Source organism: Pimephales promelas, chromosome 2 (assembly GCF_988280905.1).
Source record: "Pimephales promelas chromosome 2, fPimPro1.hap1.1, whole genome shotgun sequence".
NCBI classification, from domain to species: domain Eukaryota; kingdom Metazoa; phylum Chordata; class Actinopteri; order Cypriniformes; family Leuciscidae; genus Pimephales; species Pimephales promelas.
In genome coordinates, this window is record NC_142770.1 from 40,300,968 (window position 1) to 40,323,289 (window position 22,322).

At 41.6% G+C, this 22,322-nt stretch overlaps 1 protein-coding gene across 1 annotated transcript in view; it reads right to left on the bottom strand.

Annotated features, from left to right (window-relative positions):
- Positions 1-1,194: 1,194 nt before the first annotated feature.
- The window catches only part of LOC120477442 (uncharacterized), a 31,569-nt gene continuing 10,441 nt past the window's right edge, over positions 1,195-22,322 (bottom strand). Inside the window, exons 3-7 of the mRNA XM_089132559.1 lie at positions 8,640-8,800; positions 8,024-8,230; positions 7,616-7,797; positions 6,549-7,500; positions 1,195-6,506 (exon numbers count right to left, since the gene is read on the bottom strand). Of these exons, the coding sequence (XP_088988685.1) occupies positions 1,903-6,506; positions 6,549-7,500; positions 7,616-7,797; positions 8,024-8,230; positions 8,640-8,800 (6,106 nt within the window). The 3' untranslated portion in view covers positions 1,195-1,902. The remainder of the gene's footprint in view (positions 6,507-6,548; positions 7,501-7,615; positions 7,798-8,023; positions 8,231-8,639; positions 8,801-22,322) is intronic.

The following is a 22,322-nucleotide window of genomic DNA, read 5'->3' on the forward strand; positions in this document are numbered from 1 at the left end:
AAACCACATTGTTGAAAACACGGAGAATGATTAATAAATTTGATTCGGTATCCTATTTGTACAGTACCTAATGCCCAGCCTGGCAGAACTTTCCGTGCTGCCAGACTCTCTGAGAGTGGTATCAATTTTAACACTTCCTTTTGAGGGGAAGTTAGATGTTCCTTGCCCTGGATGACAGCAGGAAGCAACGGAACATCTAACATTTCGCTGGAAACCACTGCCCCCCGAATCACCAGAGGTGTTGAGGAAGTACAGTGGTTTCATGAATCTCCTTCCGGATTTTAGTGAGAGTTGCCAGGATGCTATTTGGATCCAGCAGATCACACCTCTATTTTTAAAGATACGATTCTGTAGAGTCATGGCTAACATTGAGTCAATGCCGAATCAATCAGTCAATGCCAGAGGTGTCGAGGAAGTACAGTGGTTTCATGAGGATTAGGGAGCAATGACCATCCCTTATCCACAACTGGGTGTAGTTTCTAAAAGAAATGACTGATGCATATTTACACTTGACTGAACATTGATCTGTGCTTCACATTTACGGAGCTTAACCACAGATTTAATGCAGCACACCTGGGTGCAGATTTACATTTCTGTGAAGTGAAACGAATAATACACAAGTGCATGTCGTCACCGTTTTCACAGATTTGGGTTTTTGTCGTTCACACTGAGGCGATAAAGGTATCTTTTTCAAAAACTTGCACTTCTTTAACCTGTTTTCAAAAGTTTGTGTTTTCAGGCCACCAAAACGCTGTTGTATATTAAACGAACGGCCAAAACGTATACAAAGTTGTCCACTGAAAATTATGTCGTGTAAACATCCCCTTAGGCAATTATAGTTAAGCATCATCTTGTAAAAATATCTGAAATCAGATTGCAATGGCCAATCAGATCTAAGTATACAGAAGTTAGCTGTGTAATAAATAAAAATAATGAATATAATGTAAATGTATAATAAAAAGAGATTACTTTTTACATCACATTTCTTTATTTCCAAGATATTTGCCTTGGATAACAAGGTTGCTGCATATCCACCCACACGTCATATACTTTTACATTCACATCCAATTCCCAATCACAATAGTATATTACTCAATTACTCCTTTCATTATAGTTTTACTGATACAGAGTAAACTAAAAAATACTGTATAATATCAACATTTCATTTTGTGCTATTGATTCAACGTTTGCCTATGTAAAATAGTGTGATTCTATTATTTACTGCAGAAAGAAACAAAGCAATGAATAATCCATCAACAACTTTAGTATTGTCACTGTTGGCAGTATTTTAAAAATCATTCAACATTAGAAAGCATAATGTATTTTGAAATTACTATAAATCTTGCTAGTACTATTGTTTGGATCAATTAATTTATTAAAATTGATCTCATACTTTCGAGCATTTCATTTAATAATTGCGGTTACCTCTGACCCAACTTAAAAATGGGTTATCTCTTTAAGCTAGACAAAACAATAAAAATAAAACAAAACAAAAAATCTTCATCATCTTACTCATCAACAGTATGTTGGTATTATGTGCATCTCATGCAGCTTTGGTTTAAAGTACATTAAAATAGATACAAAAAGCTGAAGTGAAGTGCTGAATGTGTTTAAACCTAGTGTGATTTCATAAGTTAAAACAATAATAAACAATGTTAAGTCCACCGCCTGCAGAACCTCAATTTGATATGTAAATATTATGTGGTGTTTTGTTTGGTGTTTTAAGGGAAATTTAGTGAAATCTGCAAAAACTAATCTTTTTAAGCTAGATAAACTTGAGTCAGTTACATTGTTTAGGTACTATAGTACTAACCATACCCCCATTTCACACCAAATGTCATGAATTTCCAAGAAAGTATTTGTTTTGAGGCTACAACAAGACTGCTGTAGAGAAATAACAAATCATAAGTATGTGGAATTGCTCTCTTCTTCTCTCTGATATCCGTCTACACAGTTCTCTTCCAGGGTTTTAGTGAGAGTTGCCAGTGTGCTATTTGGATCCAGCAGAGTCACTAGAGGGACGTTCACACCTCTATCATTGAAGATAAGATTCTGCAGAGTCATGGCTAACATTGAGTCAATGCCTAAATCGAAAAGATGAACATCATCATTCAGCTCATCCATGTCAACACCAGTCGTTTCGCTAATCATGAACCTAAGATAATCACGTGGTGAGGATGATTTCTTGGGTTGTTCAGGTGTTGATAAATTCACTCCACCTTTACTAACAGCTTCCCGTACTATTTTGAACAAGCGCACATTTAGTGTTTTGTTCTGACTGAGAATGTTATTCCAGGCGTTTTTAAAACTGAACCTGCATACAATCTGTTGAGGTTTGTTGATCAAGAGGCACTGCTCAAGACTTTCATGGATTTCTGGAATCTCCAAAAGCATGATTCCTCTTGCCTCCAGAAATTTTTGGACATTGACTTTGTTCAACAAAAGACCCAGATTTAAAGCCCCCCAATTAATAGTCTGTCCAGAAAGCCCAATGTTTCTGCGGTACTGACAGAAAGTGTCCATGAATGTATTAGCCGCAGCATAATTCGTTTGTGAGGCATTGCCAATGAAGGCAGCGATGGAGGAATAGCACACAAAGTAATCCAGTTTGCACTGTATGGTAGTACGGTGAAGGTTAATCACTCCGTTTACTTTTGGCCTCATAACTTTCTCAAAAAGAGATTTGTCAAGACGTTCAATCAGCCCATCATGCAAGACAACCACACTGTGGAATACCCCTTTGATGGGACTGGATGGAAATAGTTTTCCAATATTAACAATTGTCTGGTCCACTTGCTCAGATATAGAAATATCACATGGGAGAGACTTAATGACAGATCCCCAGTGGCTACTGACCTGACTTATCTCTTGTTGCATCTGAGGGTTTGGACTACTCCTAGACAGAATGACAATGTTTCCTCCTCCTCTCTGAGCAATGAACTTTACTGTCTCAAAGCCCAACCCTGTGAGACCACCTGTGACAATATAGACAGCATTTTTCTTGAATAGACTGTGTCTGGGCATCACTGGAATGTCAGACAGCTGGTTCTTGACTTCACTGTTCAGGATGATGAGAGGTAGGATCTGGCATCTGAAGTATGAATCATAATCTTTTACAGACAGAAGATCAGTGTCTTGAGACTTCACTCTTTGAACAGCTGTTGTCTCCAAAGAAAATGTCTTTCTGTCCAAATGGATGGATTTCAGCCAACGGTAGACGTGTGGCATTTGCATTTGCAGAGATCCTTTTTGCATTATCTGGGACATGAGGAGGGCATGGAAGCGGACTTCCTCATTTGTCCCTCGGAATGTTGTAGTATTGAATGGAAATTCTGTCTTGCTGTCATAGACAAGAACAATGTCTTTGATGCCTCTAACACGGCTAGCTATTTCAGCTGTTTCTACATTATAAGGAGGTAGAAGAACAGCTCCGGCCACCTCACTAAAATCACAAGACAGCTGATCAGCCTGCGTGCTCACTCTGACATTCCAACCTAATCTGTTTGCAATAGCAATTAACACATTCATCAAAGCTGAGTCAGGAACAGTGGAGAAAATGCCCAATTTCCATTGCTGTTTAGCTTTGGGTAAAGCCTCTTGTAGGATCTCCCAAGCCAGTACCACATAAGAGACACAAGGCACGTCATTCAGGAATGGAAGCTGTTTTGCTTTCCAGCAAACAGCCGCTGGGAGAACTACTTTAGTGTTGGCAGCCACAGGGTAACAAGACACAACATGATCACCAACTTTAAATTTGCTGACATCTTTACCCACAGCTGTGACAGTGCCACTGAAGTCAAGGGCCAAGAGCTTATGGTTTTCATTTGTGTGCTTGTTCCAATACAATGTCTGACCATTGTTCAGGTCAGAAATGCTGACTGGAAAGTAATCGGATGAATGAACACAGATTTTATTAAGATGAAGCTCTACATTTTTTCTTTGAATTAGTTCATTGGATTTGTCCATTGGAATCATTGACACATTGGTCATTGTATATGGGTCAGATGTTTGCAAGATGAAGACTTCTTCATCCGACATGTGGATGTTTTTTGAAGAGATTGCCATGGTTGGCAAAGGTGTGTGGGTGATTTCAGGATGGAGAATGTTGCCCTCCTTCACTATTAGCTCTGGATATTTATTACAGGGGCATGACCTGAGGACCTGAGCCAAAGTTTTGATGTCTTCAAAAGTGGCAGAGCCCATGTCAATCAGCTGGAAGGAAAGTTCTGGCAACTCGGCTGCACACGCTCTTGTCATGCCTAACAGAACAAACCCAGGGTTGATGTAGTCCACTGTGCTCTCAGACAACCTATAGGTTATTACTCTGATATTACCTTGGAAATTAAGTGCCTTGAGATATGCGACAAGCCTTCTGAAAATCTCACAACAACCTGCCATAGTGTCCAAGACCTTCTCTGATTTGAGAGAGGTTAGGTCTGCATCACACCACATGAACAGAATTTCCTGGAAGTTTTTCTTTACACTTGAAATTTTCAGCTTTGACAAAAGTTGTTCAACTCCATATTCGAACGGTGTGTCAACATTTGAAGAAGAAACATATCTAGATGTTGGGTCCAAGTACTGTTGCAAAGTTTCAGAAATTCCTATCTGGTCAGAAAATACCAGTGCCTTAATCGGTGTATCTAATGTGGCAACTTCAGAGACGATACTGAAATCGTTGTGGAAGAAATACTCCTCGACTACTTGGGATCGACTTCCTAGCATTCTGATCTTCACATGCCTGAGTTCAACTAACACCCTACCCTGTTTGTTGGCTAAGCAGCCACAACTGTCAAAATCATCTTCTGCCATATGCACTGCTCTCAGATAAACAACCATCTCCTCTTGCAATGGCTCAAATACAGCCAGGCTTCCGATTTTCACAGGATATTGGGGTCTTGTTGATACACACCCTATACTCGCAAGAATAAGTTGCATGACATAATCCAAGACCACTGGGTGAATATAATAGTCATGCAATTGAGGCAGTAATTCCTTTGGGACCTTCACAACAGATATCGCCTCTCTAAATTCTTCCCCACAATAAACATCTGCATTATTCCTGAAGACAGACCCATACTCAAATCCTGCTTGACTTAGAAGTTTGTAGAGTTCTTCAGAAGTCATGTGGGATGTGCATCTTTTGTAAATACAGTCTAAAGAAATGAACTGCTCTTCAGGAGTTCTACATGGTTTTGCTTCTACTGCGCCAAATGCAAAGACTGCAGAAGTAGACTGTATTTTAAAGTTACATGTGTTATAAGCCAAATCGTCTGATGGATCTAGATGTACTTTTATATCTGGGGCATTCTGGCTGAAAACGAATGGACTCTGGAATGTTATGCTGAGCTGCAGAGAATTTAGTGGGACCTTAGGTTTTGCATATGCCATGTAAGTTGCTAAACCCAACTCTGCATAAAATGCCCCAGGAATGATGGCGACCCCACTGTGTTTGTGGTGCTTCAGAAAGGCCACTGACTCGGAGGATAAATCACAGCTGAACACTGAACTGTCTATTTGTGAAACTACTGGATGGTTGCCAGTGGGACTGATCAACTGCAATTTAGAAGCGAAGACGTCTGTCTTCACGTCATCAAACTGGTATCGTGGGTAAGGAATTGGTTCAGTCTCAAAACCGTTGTAGAACATTTCCCAGTCCACTTTGACCCCAAGCTCAAACAGTTTGGAAACAAGAGCAAGCATGGTCTCGTGATCTTTATCAGGCTGCACTGAGGGAATCACAGTGAAGTCATTCCCCAGAGTCTCAGTGATGTACCTCTGCAAAGATCTTCTTGGACCAATTTCAACAAATATCACACTCCTTTTGTTTTTAGCTGCAGACTGTACAGCTTGTTTGAATTCAACTGGTTCTCTGATATTCCTTGCCCAGTATTCACCAGTGAGAAAATCTGAGGAACACAAACTAACACCTGTCACTGTTGAGAACAATTCTGTCTCCAGATGATGTGCCTGCAATGAGCCTATACTCCGTTCTACTTTGGATAAAATGGGGTCCATCTTGTGACTGTGGTATGCTGCAGGTACATCTAAAATGCGTAGGAACAAATCTTTTCCTCTGGGTGAGTTGCTCAAATTCTGTTGCAGCCTGTCAATGTCATCTGCATCTCCTGAGAGGGTGCATGACTGACGGCTGTTATAAGCAGCCAGACAAATCCTTCCTGAATAAGATGGAAGAATTTTCAAGACTTCAGAAACAGCCATATTACTGACTACCAGCATCTTCCCTCCTGTCACAGTGCTTTGCAAAGAACTGCGATAGTGTATAACTTTCACTGCATCTTCAAGTGACAGCAAACCAGAACAATGAGCTGCAGCGACTTCTCCAATAGAGTGCCCCAAAACAGCATCAGGACTGATACCCCAGTGTTTCAGAAGTTTGACAACAGCAACCTGAATAGCAAACAGAAGAGGCTGGATAATCTTTGGATCAGAAGGCTCTGTACCTTTCTCAGATTCACTTTCCAGCACCTGTATCAGATTCAAACCTCCGTCAGATTCACTTTCCATCATCTCTGTCAAATTCAAACTTCTATAGCTTTGCAACAGTTTTTCAATTTTCATGATTTCCTCTCTGAAAACTGGCTCTTGTTTTAGGAGCTGCTTGCACATACCCTGATATGTAACACCATTGCCACAAAACACAAAAACTAGCTTGGAGTCGGTCTTTGATTGTGCAAGCTCTTTCTCTACAGCAGCACTAAGTTTCTCTTGCAGATCTGCCAATGATGATGTTTGAAATACTTTCCTGTATTTGTGTTTCAAGTGACTTCTTCTACATGCGGATGTGTACAGTAAAGACGGTAGATCTGATATTTTCCCAGTGCTGATCTGTTCTGCTGTATCTTTAATAATATTTTTCATGGATTTTTCTGAGGCTGCAGAGACCACAAAATACTGATGGGATTTGCTCATCATCTGATCTTTTGGATTTTTTGACTGCACATATTGTCTGACAATTGCATGTGCATTTGATCCACCAAACCCAAAGTTATTTATTCCTGCTGACCTCCCTGCTCTACGGTCACTAATCCATTTTTCTGGTGTGGTGGGGATTTTAATATTGAGAGATTCAGCATCTATGCTTGAGCTTTCCATGGAATAGAACAATGATGGCACAATGGTTTCGTGCTGCATCATCAGAAGAACCTTTATGAGCCCTGCGACACCTGCGGCAGATTCTGTGTGTCCAATATTACTCTTAACAGAACCAATGATGAGTGGCCCTGACTTCTGAGGTCTTGCTTTGGCAATGACTTTTGAGATGCTACCTGCCTCTATTGGATCTCCAATTGGAGTCCCAGTCCCATGAGCCTCAATGTACTGGACACTAGTCAGGTCAGTCTCTGTTGAGTAGATTTTTCTAAGTAGCTCCTCCTGCTGTACCATGGATGGTTTGGTGATTGGACTAACGCTGTGGCCATCTTGATTAACTGCAGTTTTGCCGATGATACCCCAAATATGATCATGGTCTTCAAAAGCCTGTCAAATACAGACAATATATGTTTATTTGTTTTTTATTATTTTTGCAGCACTTTACCATTAGGTACATTACTGTCAGAGTGGTGTGTTTATTTGAGACAATCTTTTAATTGACCTTTTTCAGAGGCTTCAATAGAACAACCCCGCATCCTTCACCTCTGCCATACCCATCTGCTTTACTGCTGAAAGGTTTACTCGTTCCATCAGGTGAGATCATTTTTGCCTTGGAAAGAGTCACAAAAATGGTTGGCTCCAATATGCAGGTCACACCGCCACACAAGGCCATATCACAGTCTCCTGTTGAGTGGAATACATATAACCACAATACTTAGGGGTGTGAGGGCAGCCTAACGGCTAATAATTAGAATTCAAAAGCAGAACATACATGAAACATGAAGCATCTAATGTCTTTTGCACAGGACTGTATATTATTACACATGCAATATGAAGCATATGGTCAATTTTCCTAAATTGTGCAAATAAGTTGATCCACAGGGTTTACATGCATATGTTTGAAGACTACCTTGTTTTATGGCTTGACAAGCTAAGTGAAGGGCGACGAGGGATGAGGAGCAGGCACAGTCAATGGACAGTGAGGGGCCCGTGAAGTTGAACATGTATGAAATGCGGTTGGCAGCTATGCTCATAGCGGCACCAGTGCCATTGGTGTGGTCTATGTACTTTGGATTTATCCTCACACTTGCCAGCTCAAAGTCTCTGTTCATTAGACCTGGAACACAAGCAAACAAAAACCATGTCAGACATGTTAGCTGCTATTTATCCATATCCACTTACTGTATCCCTATTACACTTTAATCTGAGGTGATTAAATGCCTTTCTCAAGGCCACAATAGTTGCAGGGCTCGGACAAGCAGCATATCAGTAGCTGTAGCCACCTCATGTGCTTTTTGTGCTGTGACACGAAGGAATTAAAGCACAAGTGCACAGATTGAGGTCAGGGAAAGGAAGTTCCCTCTAAAGAAACTGGGGAATTGAAGAGAAAATCTGTGGTATTTAGCAACGCATCTTAACCAGAGGTTGCTCCGAAGGTACTCCCCCATGCAGTTTTCACTTGGATTAAAAGACACCAAAAGTGACACCTTTTTCATTATTTATCCTATATTTAGTTTGTATGTTACCCAAAAACACTCCTGTTCGCGTTCCACTGGCCTTCTCCATTGGTATCCCAGCATCCTCTAGGGCCCTGTAGGTGCACTGCAACAGAAGTTTGTGCTGAGGGTCCATGGTGATTGTTTCAGCATTAGTGATGCCGAAGAACTTGTGGTCAAACTCATTCAAGCTACAGAGAATAAAAGATAAATGATGGGGTTACTGCTTTCTGAGTTCAGCTCCTACAGAGATAGTTCACCCAAAAAGGACAATTCCATCATCACTCATCCTTATGTGAGATTACAGTTGAAAAAGTCTGATTCTTATTTATAATTGTTTTATTTACATTTTATTTTTTTTTATAAATTGTATACGTTTGTGTACCTGTTTGGCTTGATATTTTATATTAATTTATTTTTGTTTTCAGGTGGGTAATTTGCAGAAGAAGGTTAGGGTTAGGGTTAGTCCTTTTTTTTCTAATGTTCATGACAAGACTTGACTTCCTGCTCAGCTACTGTTCGGACGCTCCTGCTTACTGCTCCGCGCTTTGCTCTATCGCTTTAATATTTTTTATATATTTTATCTCCTTTTCACCTAATTTTAACTTTAGCAAATCAGCACAGTGCTCAGACGCTGGGATTACTTAAAAAGTACTTCACACTTTTATTCAACCAGCCTCTCACAGCTTACATTCTGGGGAAGAGAAAACACAACTCCCTACATTCATAAGGATAAGAAAATGCTTCTTCTGGAATCTACTTGCTGCTCTAACTGCCACAGACTTTTACAAAGGATTGCAGTTCTTGAAACAAAGTTAATTGCGGGACCGACAAACCAGACGGAACGCACAACCGAGCTTCGTCATGGCGCACAGCCGGTGAGTCCCATGAATCTAGTACTCCTCGAAAGGCTATACTTACTGTAGAGAAACAAGCCGATCGACTTACAAATTGATGGCACAAATAGGGAGCGAGACCCAAAGGCACTCGAGACATCAGATTGTCACGAGCACCACATATTTCAGCAGTAGCATCATCTACCCCAGATATGACTCTGACAAGGATTGCAACCACTGGTCTCCTACCACCGCCTATACAACTTGAGAACAGATTTAAAGTATTAATGAATGAGGAATCCCTGAATTTGACGAATATGATCGAACACAGACTGAGTCAGCCTGTAGCTAACACTGATGCTAACCGGCGCTCAAGGTCGAGCAGACAGCGGCACTCAGCTCAGAGCACAGCGGGGCCCAGGACTCTGATAGTGGGCGACTCCATAATCAGAAACATTAGTAGCAAGGATACAACTACATGCTGCCTTCCACAAGCAACAACTTCTGATGTAAACAGGTAACTTCAGAACATTCTTATGAAACATAAGACTGCAAATCGACTGCAAATCATTCATGTGGGGAAAAATTATATTCATAAAGAGCAGTCGGAACTCCTTAAGAAGGATTTCAATGAACTTTTTGAAACACTTAAAAGACTGAAAGTTCAGACATTCATCAGTGGACCACTCCCAGCAAGAGGAACAAACAGGTTTTCACGGTTGCTTGGGCTCAACACAAGGCATTTTCGTTTCCCATCGTGCTTTTGATCAGTGCAGTCGGGGGAGAGCAACTGCGCACGCCTAGAGAATTTGCCACTTGTGCCTTGCGTCGCGAGAGTTTTTTGACAAACATCAGCATGTCATCAGAGTAAGGCGGACTGCTCTCAGACACATTTCTAACCAGCATGTATCTCGCTCTGATCGGTTCAGCGCAGATTTTGCTCATCTCAAACAAGCCGAGAGATTTAGGCTGTAAATGAGTTAAGTGATTCAGGTTAAATGATGAATATTTATATTGTTGATTACATCTGCACTGTGATTCTACAGCATGAAAACCAGATATGTCAATTTAATTCAAAGTGTTTTGTTCTGATTTTTTTATCTATCTTTAAGGCCCACACAGACATCAGGAATGAGTGTATGAATCTCAACAATGGTGAAAAACAGGATATTCAATAAGGAAAAGGAACTTACTAAGACAATTCAGATCAAATTTATTCATACCGCAATGTATGATTGGAGCATGAATGAGTTTTGATTGGTGGCACCCAGAATGCACTGCAATATGCTTTATTACTGTCACCACTGATTCACAGGATAATTATTGATGTCTGTGTATCTAAATAAAATACTTCTTCTAAATAACAACAAATAAGTCTTTGATCAGAAAATCCTTTAAGACATATTTTGAATTATATTGAAAATGCTAAAAATCATTTGCAGTAGAATCACAGGGCTTATGTTTTCATCAAGGTAAACCTAACTCTCTAAATGAGTTCATTGTTTCAGATCACAACATATGTCAAACCAGCCACCACCATCAGATCACCTTTTTTCTTTGTTCATCTGGCTGTTACAAACAGCCAAACAAAATTAAAATTTGTTATTTTGCTTGTTGATACAATACTCTCCTGTATTGAGAGATAACATGCGGTGCATTTCAGTTACGATCCTGGTTCCAGTGGCCTTATGCACAGCTTTTCAAAATGTCAAAAAAAAATTGAGATCGTTTTGAACAAAATATTGAAGTTTATAATTAAGTGTTTTGGCACTCCACGCTGAGTGGTGCTACGCATTGTTTTAAAATCCGGTTTTAATCTGGCATGTTGAATTAAGCCCCGTTCACACCGCCAGCGATTTTGTCGCTGTGTGTCGCTCGGCTCTGTACTGTGATGTCGCTTGTGGGCGTTCGTAGTGCTGTCGCTCTGATGTTATTGGTAGACTGCACGTCTGGCCATATCTATACAAAGGCCATCACAAGTGATATATTATTTTAATTTGACTGGGAATAAACAACTTTTAAGGCTAAAAAGAAACCATATGCTGTTGGGAGAGTGTTTTTATATCACCACAGCAGTGTTCAGTGGATTAAATCATTTACTAGATCAACGATCGATCAATGAACAAATTAAACTCACTCTTACTGTCACAAATTATAAAAACGTCATTCGAATTTGACAAATAATAAATTTTCTTGTCCCTAATAGTCAACGTAATGCAGGGGAAATTGTAAAATGAACTGCAGCGATGTCGCCAGCGCTCCATTGAAATGAATGGGACCTTGTCGCTTTGTCGCTGCGTCACTGGCGGTGTGAACGGGGCTTTAGTGTTCGACAGACACAGCGACACATTCATTTGGATTTATTTTTCTCTTAACAGCTAAAAAAACCTCAATATTAAAAGCCTTTAATTTTCTCAAAAAACGACAGTGCGCCTTATAATCCGGAGCGCTTTATGTATGGATCAATTGGTTAACAACGCTTCGTGTTCTGAAATTCGCCTGCAAACTCGCGTTCATGTCCATCTTATGCCTGCTTTGTCACACGTCCAGTTCAACCTCGTATAAATCAGGTTATGCGTGTCTCCTGCTCACGAGCGCTCACTCTTAACAGACACACGAACAGACACACTGTCCCCGGCGCTGCTCGCGCATCACAGAATGTTCATAAAGCGCTCCCGTTCACACTAACCAGGTCGTCTCATTCAAAACAGCCAGCTGCTGTCAGCGAGCCGCCGCACATTGAATACTCATATGAGTCAGGCTGCGAATGTAAGTTACGTGCCCACCCCAGCACGCTCACGCTTATTAAATAAACGCCTCACCTCCGGCGCCGCGCACTTGCTACATTCCCTTTAGCACATTTAGTGGATGCATAACGTAAACCCAGTCAAACATGTGACTGTAGTATCTTATGTGCCTTATAATCCGGTGCGCCCTATATATGAAAAATTTTCCAAAATTGGTCATTCATTGAAGGTGCGCCTTAAGTGCGGAAAATACGGCTATATATATACCCACATTCTGCTTTCTGTCATATAGAGATAAAAAATTTTGCTCCATATCGCCCAGCCCTAGTAGATATAAAAACTTTTCTGGTAAGGAAAAATGTCAATATCAGGAAACAATGTATAATCACTATCACATCCAGCCGGCTCCCTGAGACAGCTCCCATGAGTGGGTCTCGAACTTGTGTCTCTGGTGTGAGAGGCGGACACGCCAACCTCCATTTTATTGGTTGTTGATTGTTTTACGTCACTAGGACTTCGCTAGGACTTATGATAATATCAAACATGTTTGCTATGAAAGACTAGAGAAAGACTGGCATAAATCGGGTCGCCGACTGCAGATTATCACCTCACATTTAAAGATCGAGACGACAACTTTTTCAGAAGGAGTTACACTTGCGCTTTGATTAATGGTTGTCTAAGATGTGAGAGTCTGTTATTGTTACTTGCATTTCGTTAGCAGTTTTGGTAGATGTGGGGTTACACTTTTTGAAGTCTTCATATAGATCCCTGAGGTCGCGTTTCAGGTGACTGGAGGTTAGTTTCCTCTCGACGCGGCTAAACTTTTTCCGCACAACTTATTATGTTCACATACTGCGTTTTTTACGCATCCAAATTCGTTATTTCAAATGCAGGCACGCCGCAAGCAGCAAGCACACTCAAAATGGAAGCACATTTTGATTTTTCCAGGCCCGCCTATTCCACGACGAGATGAGAACATCTCAACTTTACAGAATGCCGCAAGCTCACCGCAAGATGTGACAAAAACCAACGATCAGCTTCGCCCTTTCCGTAACAACATCGACAGCTCGGCCAGAACAGTTGATCATAGCTGTACAGGGCGGGTTTTTATTTTTTATTAAGTAAAGCTAATACAAGGGCTAGAAATCAATTAATCCTTTGCTGATACTTATTCGTCATCATGGAAAGCGCTCAGTGCAGTTCATCATCATCATCTTCACTTTATTTATAAAGCGCTTTCACATCAGCAGCAGCTGAACAAAGTGCTGTACATAAAGGCAGCAAAACATCAACCAAAAAAACAAAAACAAACACAATATCATAAAAATAAACTATAAACTGGGGGTGAAAATCTATCAAATAAAAACTAAATCAAAATAAAACAATTAAACAAATACTGTACTAACAGTGTACGGTCAACAGCTGGAGTGTCCTTTTGAGCCAGCAGAGGGCACTCCAGATAAGACTTATCACTCACAAACTACATTTCCCAGAACTCACTGCCCGGACTCATCATCACTGATCACATTCACCTGTACCTCATTCACTGATTGCATTCACCTGTGTCTCATCCTGTTAGTCTGTCTATAAATACCATGTTCATTCAGTCACTCACCGTGAAGTCTTGTTGTACTGTGTGTCTGCACTTCTGAGCGTGTTTCCATGTTTTTTTTCTGGTTTTTGATTTTGGATTGTTCTTGGACTCTGATTATTGCTGCCTGCCTTGCCTGTTTTTTTGGATTCCCACTGTGTGTTCTCCATTGTCCTGTCTGCTGATTCTCGACCCTGCCTCTACAACTATTCTTAAAGGAGAACTCCGCGAACAATGAACCTTTGGTCTAATAAAACATCGGTACATAGTCAACCGTTCTCTGAGATTTGTTTTCATGATAATCGAATGTAAAGAGTTGTATCTCTAAAAACTGTTTAGCGTATAATGCCATTAATGGGGGCATTGACTAGGTAATAAGAAATCGCTAGTTTATACCACTTACAAGGCTCAAAATAGCACCACACTAACAGAGTAACATAATGAGGGTCCATACATGCAAAACAATGCATTGAGAACTTTGTAAGTTCTGAACGGGGACGAGCACGTCGGAGCTGTTGTGCTGCACGCGGAAGCGAACGACATTAGGTTGCGGCAGACGGAGGTTCTGAAGAAGGACTACAGGAGCCTGATCGAGACAGTACGCAGCACAGCGCCTAAAGCAGCGATCATCGTGTCTGGACCGCTTCCCACGTACTGCTCTTTGTAAATAATTACAAAAATAAATAATTACGTAAATAATTACAATTACGTACTACTACACGAAACTGCTCTTTGTAAATAATTGGCATCTGTTTTGGGAGAGACCCAGGCTATACCGTGCAGATGGACTCCATCCCAGCCGAATCGGAGCGGCTTTGCTGTCGGACAACATCTCCAAGACGTTATGCACCAGATGACTAGTGAGTCAGAGTCCAAATCACAGCCTTTGTTGTCCAAACTTAACTAATATGCATAGTGTGGAACATTATATAGAAACTGTGTCTATTCCTCGTTTACTGAAGCCAAACAAAAAATCTAGTGCAGGATCTAGCAAAAATCTTATTGTAATTAAACCAGAAAATCTAAATATCAGTGAACAAAAACAATTTCTAAAGCTAGGTCTTCTAAACATTAGATCGCTCACACCTAAGGCGGTTATTGTAAATGAAATGGTCAGATAATAATTTCGATGTTCTGTGCCTTACTGAAACCTGGCTTAATCCAAATGAGTATTTCGGTCTAAATGAATGTACTCCCCCAGGATACTATTATAAACATGAGCCTCGTCTGATCGGTCGTGGCGGCGGTGTTGCAACAATCTATAAAGATAGTTTTAATATTACTCAGAAAACAGGTCACAGGTTTAATTCATTTGAAGTACTTGTGCTAAATGTTACGCGCTTAGATGTAAGAAGGAAATCGTCTCCGTTACGGATGTAACCCTCGTTCCCTGAGTAGGGAATAGAGACGTTACGTCGGAATGACGGAGAATGGGGATTTCGCATAGAAAGCCAATCCTCTTCGAGTATTTAATAACGAGGCAATGGCACGAAAATGCCTTGGGGCTGCGGAATTTGCATAGCGTATCTCCGCCCCACCCCGTGGGTATAAAAGGAGGAAGTGAACACAACCGCAGTATGTCTTCGCTGAGGAGCCGAGACTGAACTCCGGCGTCTACCCAGCGGTACAGCAGAAGTGGCAAGGAGACGTAACGGGAACGAGGGTTACATCCGTAACCGAGACGTTCCCTTTCGTAGTCACTCAGAGTTACGTCGAAATGACGGAGAATGGGGGTCTGTGCCATCACGCCATTTTCACAGCTGTCTTCCAGTGCCCTGCGAAAGTCTGGACTCCTATCCTTCTTTAGTTTATACAGGAGTTACCTACTTTGACACAGGAATACCAAGGTACACTGGGAAACATATCCCGGGAGGGACATGCTACCAAATGCCTACCGTAGGGAGGACTTACGAATACACATATGGCCGTGTTAGGGACTACATATGGAGATCACTGGAGCACCAACCTACGGGTGGCTAGAAACTTAGCTCCAGGAGTGGGAGATGGCTTGCCAAGGGAAGACACATGCTCAGAGAGGCTTACAGTGGATAATACACATGAGACAGTTACCATAGGGAACCGCGCACACGGAGGCACCTAGCCGGCATCCAGAGCAAAAGCAGTGGTGCCCGCATCAGAAGTGCTGGAGGACTCAGGGCTTCAACGGAAGACTCACTGAGGAAATAACGTACTTATCCAATCCGAGGAGTGGAATGCCGAGCAAGCGAAGACACCTAGGCAGGTCCAGTACTGGCGGAAGCGAGTACGCGAGAGGACACCGGCTCTATTCGCAGATTATAGAATCTTGCGAAGGTGTTTGGTGTCGCCCAGCCTGCAACTCTGCATATGTCTGTTAGCGAGGCGCCATGCGCTAGAGCCCAAGAGGAAGCCGTCACACCAAGGGGGCACGGTCGACCTTGCTGTTGGTAAGCCAAAGCAATGGCGTCTACTATCCAGTGAGACAGCCGCTGCTTTGAGAGAGCCCTTCCCTTCTGGCTCCCCCCATAACAGACAAAGAGCTGGTCTGAGGTCCTGAAACACAGCGTTCTGTCAACGTAGATGCGGAGTACACGTACCGGACAGAGCAGTGCCACAGGGTGCCCCATCTCTGAGTGAGTAGGTCTTGCCTCAGAGGAATAGGCCAAGGAGGTGCTGTCGTGAGGAGCATCAGTTCGAAAAACCACGTCTTGGTGGGCCAATAGGGGGCTACCAGCAAGACCTGCTCCTCGTCCTCCTTGATCTTGCACAACACCCGTGCAAGAAGGCTCACTGGGGGAAACACATACTTGCGTGGGCCCTGCGGCCAGCTGTGCGCCAGTGCGTCTGTGCCGAGCGTGCCCTTGGACAGGGAATAAAACTGGGCGCAGTGGGATGAGTCCCGAGAGGCGAACAGGTCTATCTGTGCCTCCCCGAACTGGTCCCAAATCAGCTGGACCGTCTGGGGATGGAGTCGCCATTCGCCGGAGATAGGGCGGACCCATGACAGCTCGTCGGCCGCCAGGTTCCGGTCTCCTGGAATGTACACTGCACGAAGGGACCTCAAAAATCCGTAAAATTGCAATGGTGAAAAACTGTTTAACGGTCTAACTCCACATTTCAGTACTTCACAGTTCATAGACTTTGTAATATGTTTTAGCAATACATATGCAACATTTATAATGTGTTTAGAACTTTTTTGTAGAATTGCCTTTACAGGGACTTTAAATGTACTGCTATATACATAAAAGTGCAATAACATGTGGTTTGCAAAAACTTTAAACAAATAAAGTGCTTTAAACCAGCAGAATTCTCTTTTACACAGTAGAAATAAAATATTTATTGTAAATCTTAACTTAAACATTAATGTAATCAAATATTAAAACAAAGCTATTTGGCACAGGGGATTACCTTTTATCTAGTTAAAACAAGTCCAGTTTCCTTTCTTTTCTTTTTTTCTTTTATTTCTGAACAGGTATCAACAGGTATCTTTTATCAGGGAGCAGCAGAAACAGTCAATGTCATGACCACTACTACAGATATAAGACCAACGTTACTTCTCTGATAGTAGCTTAGGTTTGGTCATGCCATGGTTTCCCATGTACACTAAGATTAGGCTAAATTAAACAGAGGTAAAGCCCAATATAATTCTGCATCGAACTTACGCTGTAGGCTGTGTGTAGCACGCGTACCCTGACGTGCACCTCTCCAAAAATGTAACAACGTGTCAATACGCGTACCTCAAGCGCTGTGATTGCTAGAATCGCTCCACGGGTTTCACATGCTCCCATAATTGCGCGTCAACGCGGACAACGACGCAGAAGTATGAATGAAAACCAACGTAGAGGCTCCGGCGTAGGTCTGACACAGAGGTATAAATCAGCATTTAGAGCGAGGTGAAGTGGTCGAGCACAAGGTGCAGCGACAAGCGGGTGCGTTCCTGTGAAACTGTTGCGGTCAATCTCGCCTCACGCACGCGCATGCCCGTTGCCGACGTTGTATTGTCTATAACTTTTTGTAAACGACGCGCAGCCAGCACAATCATTGGAAGAGGGACTGATCCTCGATTCACTTTTTGTGAGTTTCCAGAATCAAAATAGCTATCAGGACATCAATAGAAGGGAATTCACATGGCAGAGCACCCCCGCTAAACTAAACGCAGGCCTATCAGGTAAAGTTATGTATAATTTTAATTTAAGTTAAAAAGGCTACAGCTGCGTAGCGCACAGAAGACGTTGGTTAAAATCCACGCCTGTCATTTACTCGTCTCGCGGAGCGCTGTCTCCCTTTCTATTAACCTGAGAGAACCTGCCAAAGCCTCTCTCCACTGCTTGTTTGGGTGGGTTATTTGCTGGCTGACCAACATCCCACCCCTCCTGTGATCCATGGTTTGACTGTAGGGCTGTTATTCAGAGCCAGTGAGCAACGGACTTAAAAAAAATTATATATAAAAAAACTGCGTTAACGTGCGTAAAAAAAATTATCGGCATTAATTAATAAATGCGTTAACGCGATAATAATGCGTTAACTTGCCGACCCCTAAAAATTACAAATGATTTACTTTTAGCTTCTGACCAAGGCTGTCTCTCAATACTAGTCCTACTTGACAAACAACTTTAATATAGATGGATGTCCTGTTACTACAGTAAAAGACCTGGGTGTTATACTAGACCGCAACTTGTCTTTCGAAAATCATATTTCATATGTTACAAGACCACCTTAGAAACATGCTTGCTTGCTAAACTACGTAACATGCTATCTGTTTTTGATGCAGAAAAGTTAGTTCATGCATTCATGACCTCGAGACTAGATTACTGTAATGCTTTATTAGCCGGTTGTCCTGCATCCTCAATAAACAAACTACAGTTAGTACAAAATGCAGCTGCTAGAGTTCTTACTAGGTCAAGAAAATATGATCATATAACACCGATTTTATCATCTCTACACTGCTTACCTATTAAGTTCCGTATCAACTACAAAGTACTACTACTGACCTATAAAGCCCTAAATGGTTTAGCTCCTATGTACTTAACGGACCTTCTTTCGCCCTACAATCCACCGCGTTCCTTAAGATCACTAAACTCGAGGCTTCTGATCATTCCTAGGATATCTAAGTCCACTAATGGAGGGAGGGCGTTCTCGCATTTAGCTCCAAAACTCTGGAATAGCCTTCCCGATACAGTCCGAGGCTCTGACTCGCTGACAGTTTAAAACTAGATTAAAGACGCATCTCTTTAGTCAAGCATTCACATAATGCTTACCTTCTAGTCCTCTGTTATGCCATACGGAACCGTTTGCCACTGAAACTGCTTAACGCACCAGTGGGGCTCGACAGCCTTTTAGACAAACGGGTCGGCGCGTATGGTTGTATGGTAACACCGACTCCCGTATAATGGAAATCATTATGAACATCAGCTATGCTAATTATTTCCCATCTGCCTTTCTGCTGTTATCTCGGGACGCTTGTCCCGAGAAAAATGGCGTTCGTCAGGTCCAGTTTTGTATCCAGCCTCTCACAGGGATTTCGGATGCCCCAACGCCTGTGAGGAGAAGACCAACGCCTGTGAAGAGACGACTCAACGCTGGCGATATGTTATGGCGCTGTTTTATATATAAATAATATTTATATTTAATATTTATATATAAACAATATGAATGTTAGCCAGAGGAGAACTGGCCCCCGACTGAGCCTGGGTTCTCCCAAGGTTTTTTCTCCATCCAATCTGATGGAGTTTCGGTTCCTTGCCACTGTCGCCTTGCATTTGGCTTGCTTAGTTGGGGATATTTAATATTTAACAATATTACTGATCGGAGTTGTACTACTTTCATGTTATCACTGTGAAGCTGCTTTGATACAATCTGTATTGTGAAAAGCGCTATATAAATAAATGTGACTTGACTTAAGTGTACAGACCGTTTAATGAGAAGATACTTTATGAAGACAGTTCACTTCGCGTATACAGACAGGAACCATCTTAAAAAATAGTCTCGATAAGTCAAACCACAAACGACGTGCTGAGTGATCTGAAATGTATGAAGTTCAGCGAACTTCTGAACTGTATGAACCGCGTTCGGGGATCGACTTATCGAGACTATTTTTTAAGATGGCTCCTGTCTGTATACGGAGTAAACTGTCTTCATAAAGTATCTTCTTATTAAACGGTCTGTACACTTACAAAGTTCTCAATGCTTCGTTTTTTTTATCTTCTTCAGAACCTCCGTCTGCCGCAACCTAATGTCGTTCGCTTCCGCGTGCAGCACAACAGCTCCGACGTGCTCGTCCCCGTTCAGAACTTACAAAGTTCTCAATGCTTTGTTTTGCATGTATGGACCCTCATTATGTTACTGTGTTAGTGTGGGGCTATTTTGAGCCTTGTTAGTGGTATAAACTAGCGATTTCTTTTTACTTAGTCAATGCCCCCATTACTAGCATTATACGCTAAACAGTTTTTAGAGATAAAACTCTTTACATTCGATTATCATGAAAACAAATCTCAGAGAACGATTGACTAGGTACCGATGTTTTATTAGACCAAAGGTTCATTGTTCGCTGGAGTTCTCCTTTAATAAAGCTGCATTTGGATCTACATCTCCCAGTCTCGGAGCAGTTCATAACAGAAGACTTCACACCACCAAGATTCAGCAGTTACCAAAATGACCAGCAGGAATCCTGTAGCACAGATTTTGTGTCTCCGTCAGGGAGATCGGCCCATTGAGAAGTGAAAGAGTTTATTTATCTAGCACATCTCACCTCAATGAACACAGAATGCCTTATGATCTTTTTTGGTGGATTACGGTTTCTAACTGCTGCCTGGAAAGGAAAGGTTTCACCTTTACCAGCCTCCTTAGATGAAAAAAACTTAATTTAACTGTAGCATTAATTCATGGTTGCATAGCAACGACAGACGCAAGTGCTTGTGGAAAGAAGGAGATATCAGTGCGGTCGTGCTTTCCAGGCGTTTTATACGCGATATGTGAACGGCCCCTTACACAGCATTTGTGACACTTCTTCTCTATTGAAGACAAAATATTGCCATATTTCAGACAAACGGTTCTTTTTAGGCACAGGTTCTTCGCGGTTGTCATTTTCCTCACTCGACTCTACTCCCGCCATTATTTTTTTTTCCATTGTCTGCTCTGAGCCACTTGGTTCCCATTTGGGCCCGATCTAGCCAATAGCATAATAACACCTACTGGGGAGTAGGGCTGAACGATTATGGAAAATAATCTAATTGCGATTTTTTTAACCAATATTGCGATTTAATATGCGATTTAAAAAAAAAGTTATTTACCTTCTGTATTAGTCGACAAAGACAAGCAAAAAATCATTGTACAGTAGGGATGGGAATCTTTAGGCAGCTCATGATCCGATCTACTTTTTTTTAAATTAATTAATCATGCACGAGTGCTCTTCACAAAGCGCGCGTTAGTATTTTAAAATGAAAGCAGCCTTCTCAGTGATTTTCATAGTTTTAATATATATAACGTTAAGCCAACTGCATTCCAACAGACATAAATAATGCCTCTGTGAATCATTTTTAAGGAAAATTCCCGCGGGAGAGAACGCGCACTGCAAGAGTATAACATCAAGCAAAGCGGCAAAACCGGAGCAATGAAGCCCGCGAATGTCCTTGTAATTCGGTTTAACCCCGAACTTTATGAAATAACATTACTAATGTTAAGCGGTGTCGTACGTGTGTGTGAGTGAGTAAGAGAGAGAGAGAGAGAGAGAGAGAGAAGCAAGCAGAACACGGTTCGTTTCTGAAGCACGCGCAGCGTCATCACGCATCTGTGTTTAAAAACTAAGCTCAGACTCGATTCTGAAATTCTCTGAATCGATCCAGGAGTGACCAGTGTAATCGCAGCTCTTGCGATTACAAAATCGCGTTTCATGATATCGCGATTTTATCGCAAATGCAATTAATCGTTCAGCCCTACTGGGGAGGCGGGTATAAAGATAGTAAGGCCCCATTTGATTGGTCGAATTTGGATACCTATGCATGCACGCAACACACAAATGCTTGGCATATAAAATAAATGTAATTTATCGCACCTTTCTACGGTATGGATATTGCTATATATATATTATACTATTATATACTATAATATATTATACTATTATCGCAATAATGACAATTTTTCGATATATCGTGCAGCCCTAATTTGAAGTCACCATAACAGTGATCAGTGTTTCCATTAGTTGGTCTCTTAAAGGGGTCATGAACTGGCTTTTTAATGGCATTTTATTATATTGAGGTCAACTTATGACGTTTGCTTGTTTTTTGCATTGAAAAACATCAAAATGAATAAGTAATAGGCTATTTTGTACCCAAGTTTTTAGCCTACCTGAAAAATGCTCGGTTTTTATGGGCGTCTCGCACTGAAAACTTGGAAGTAAACGCCCACTGCTGTGAGTGGATAACAGTTTTGCATATTATAATGAGTTTCAACTCACCCTTCCGTGCACTTGGAAAACGTCCAATGTTGTAAAATGCAACCGGAATGATCAGGTGATGATGGATCTATTTCAACCTCACTCAGACCGTCACCACGTTCTAACCTT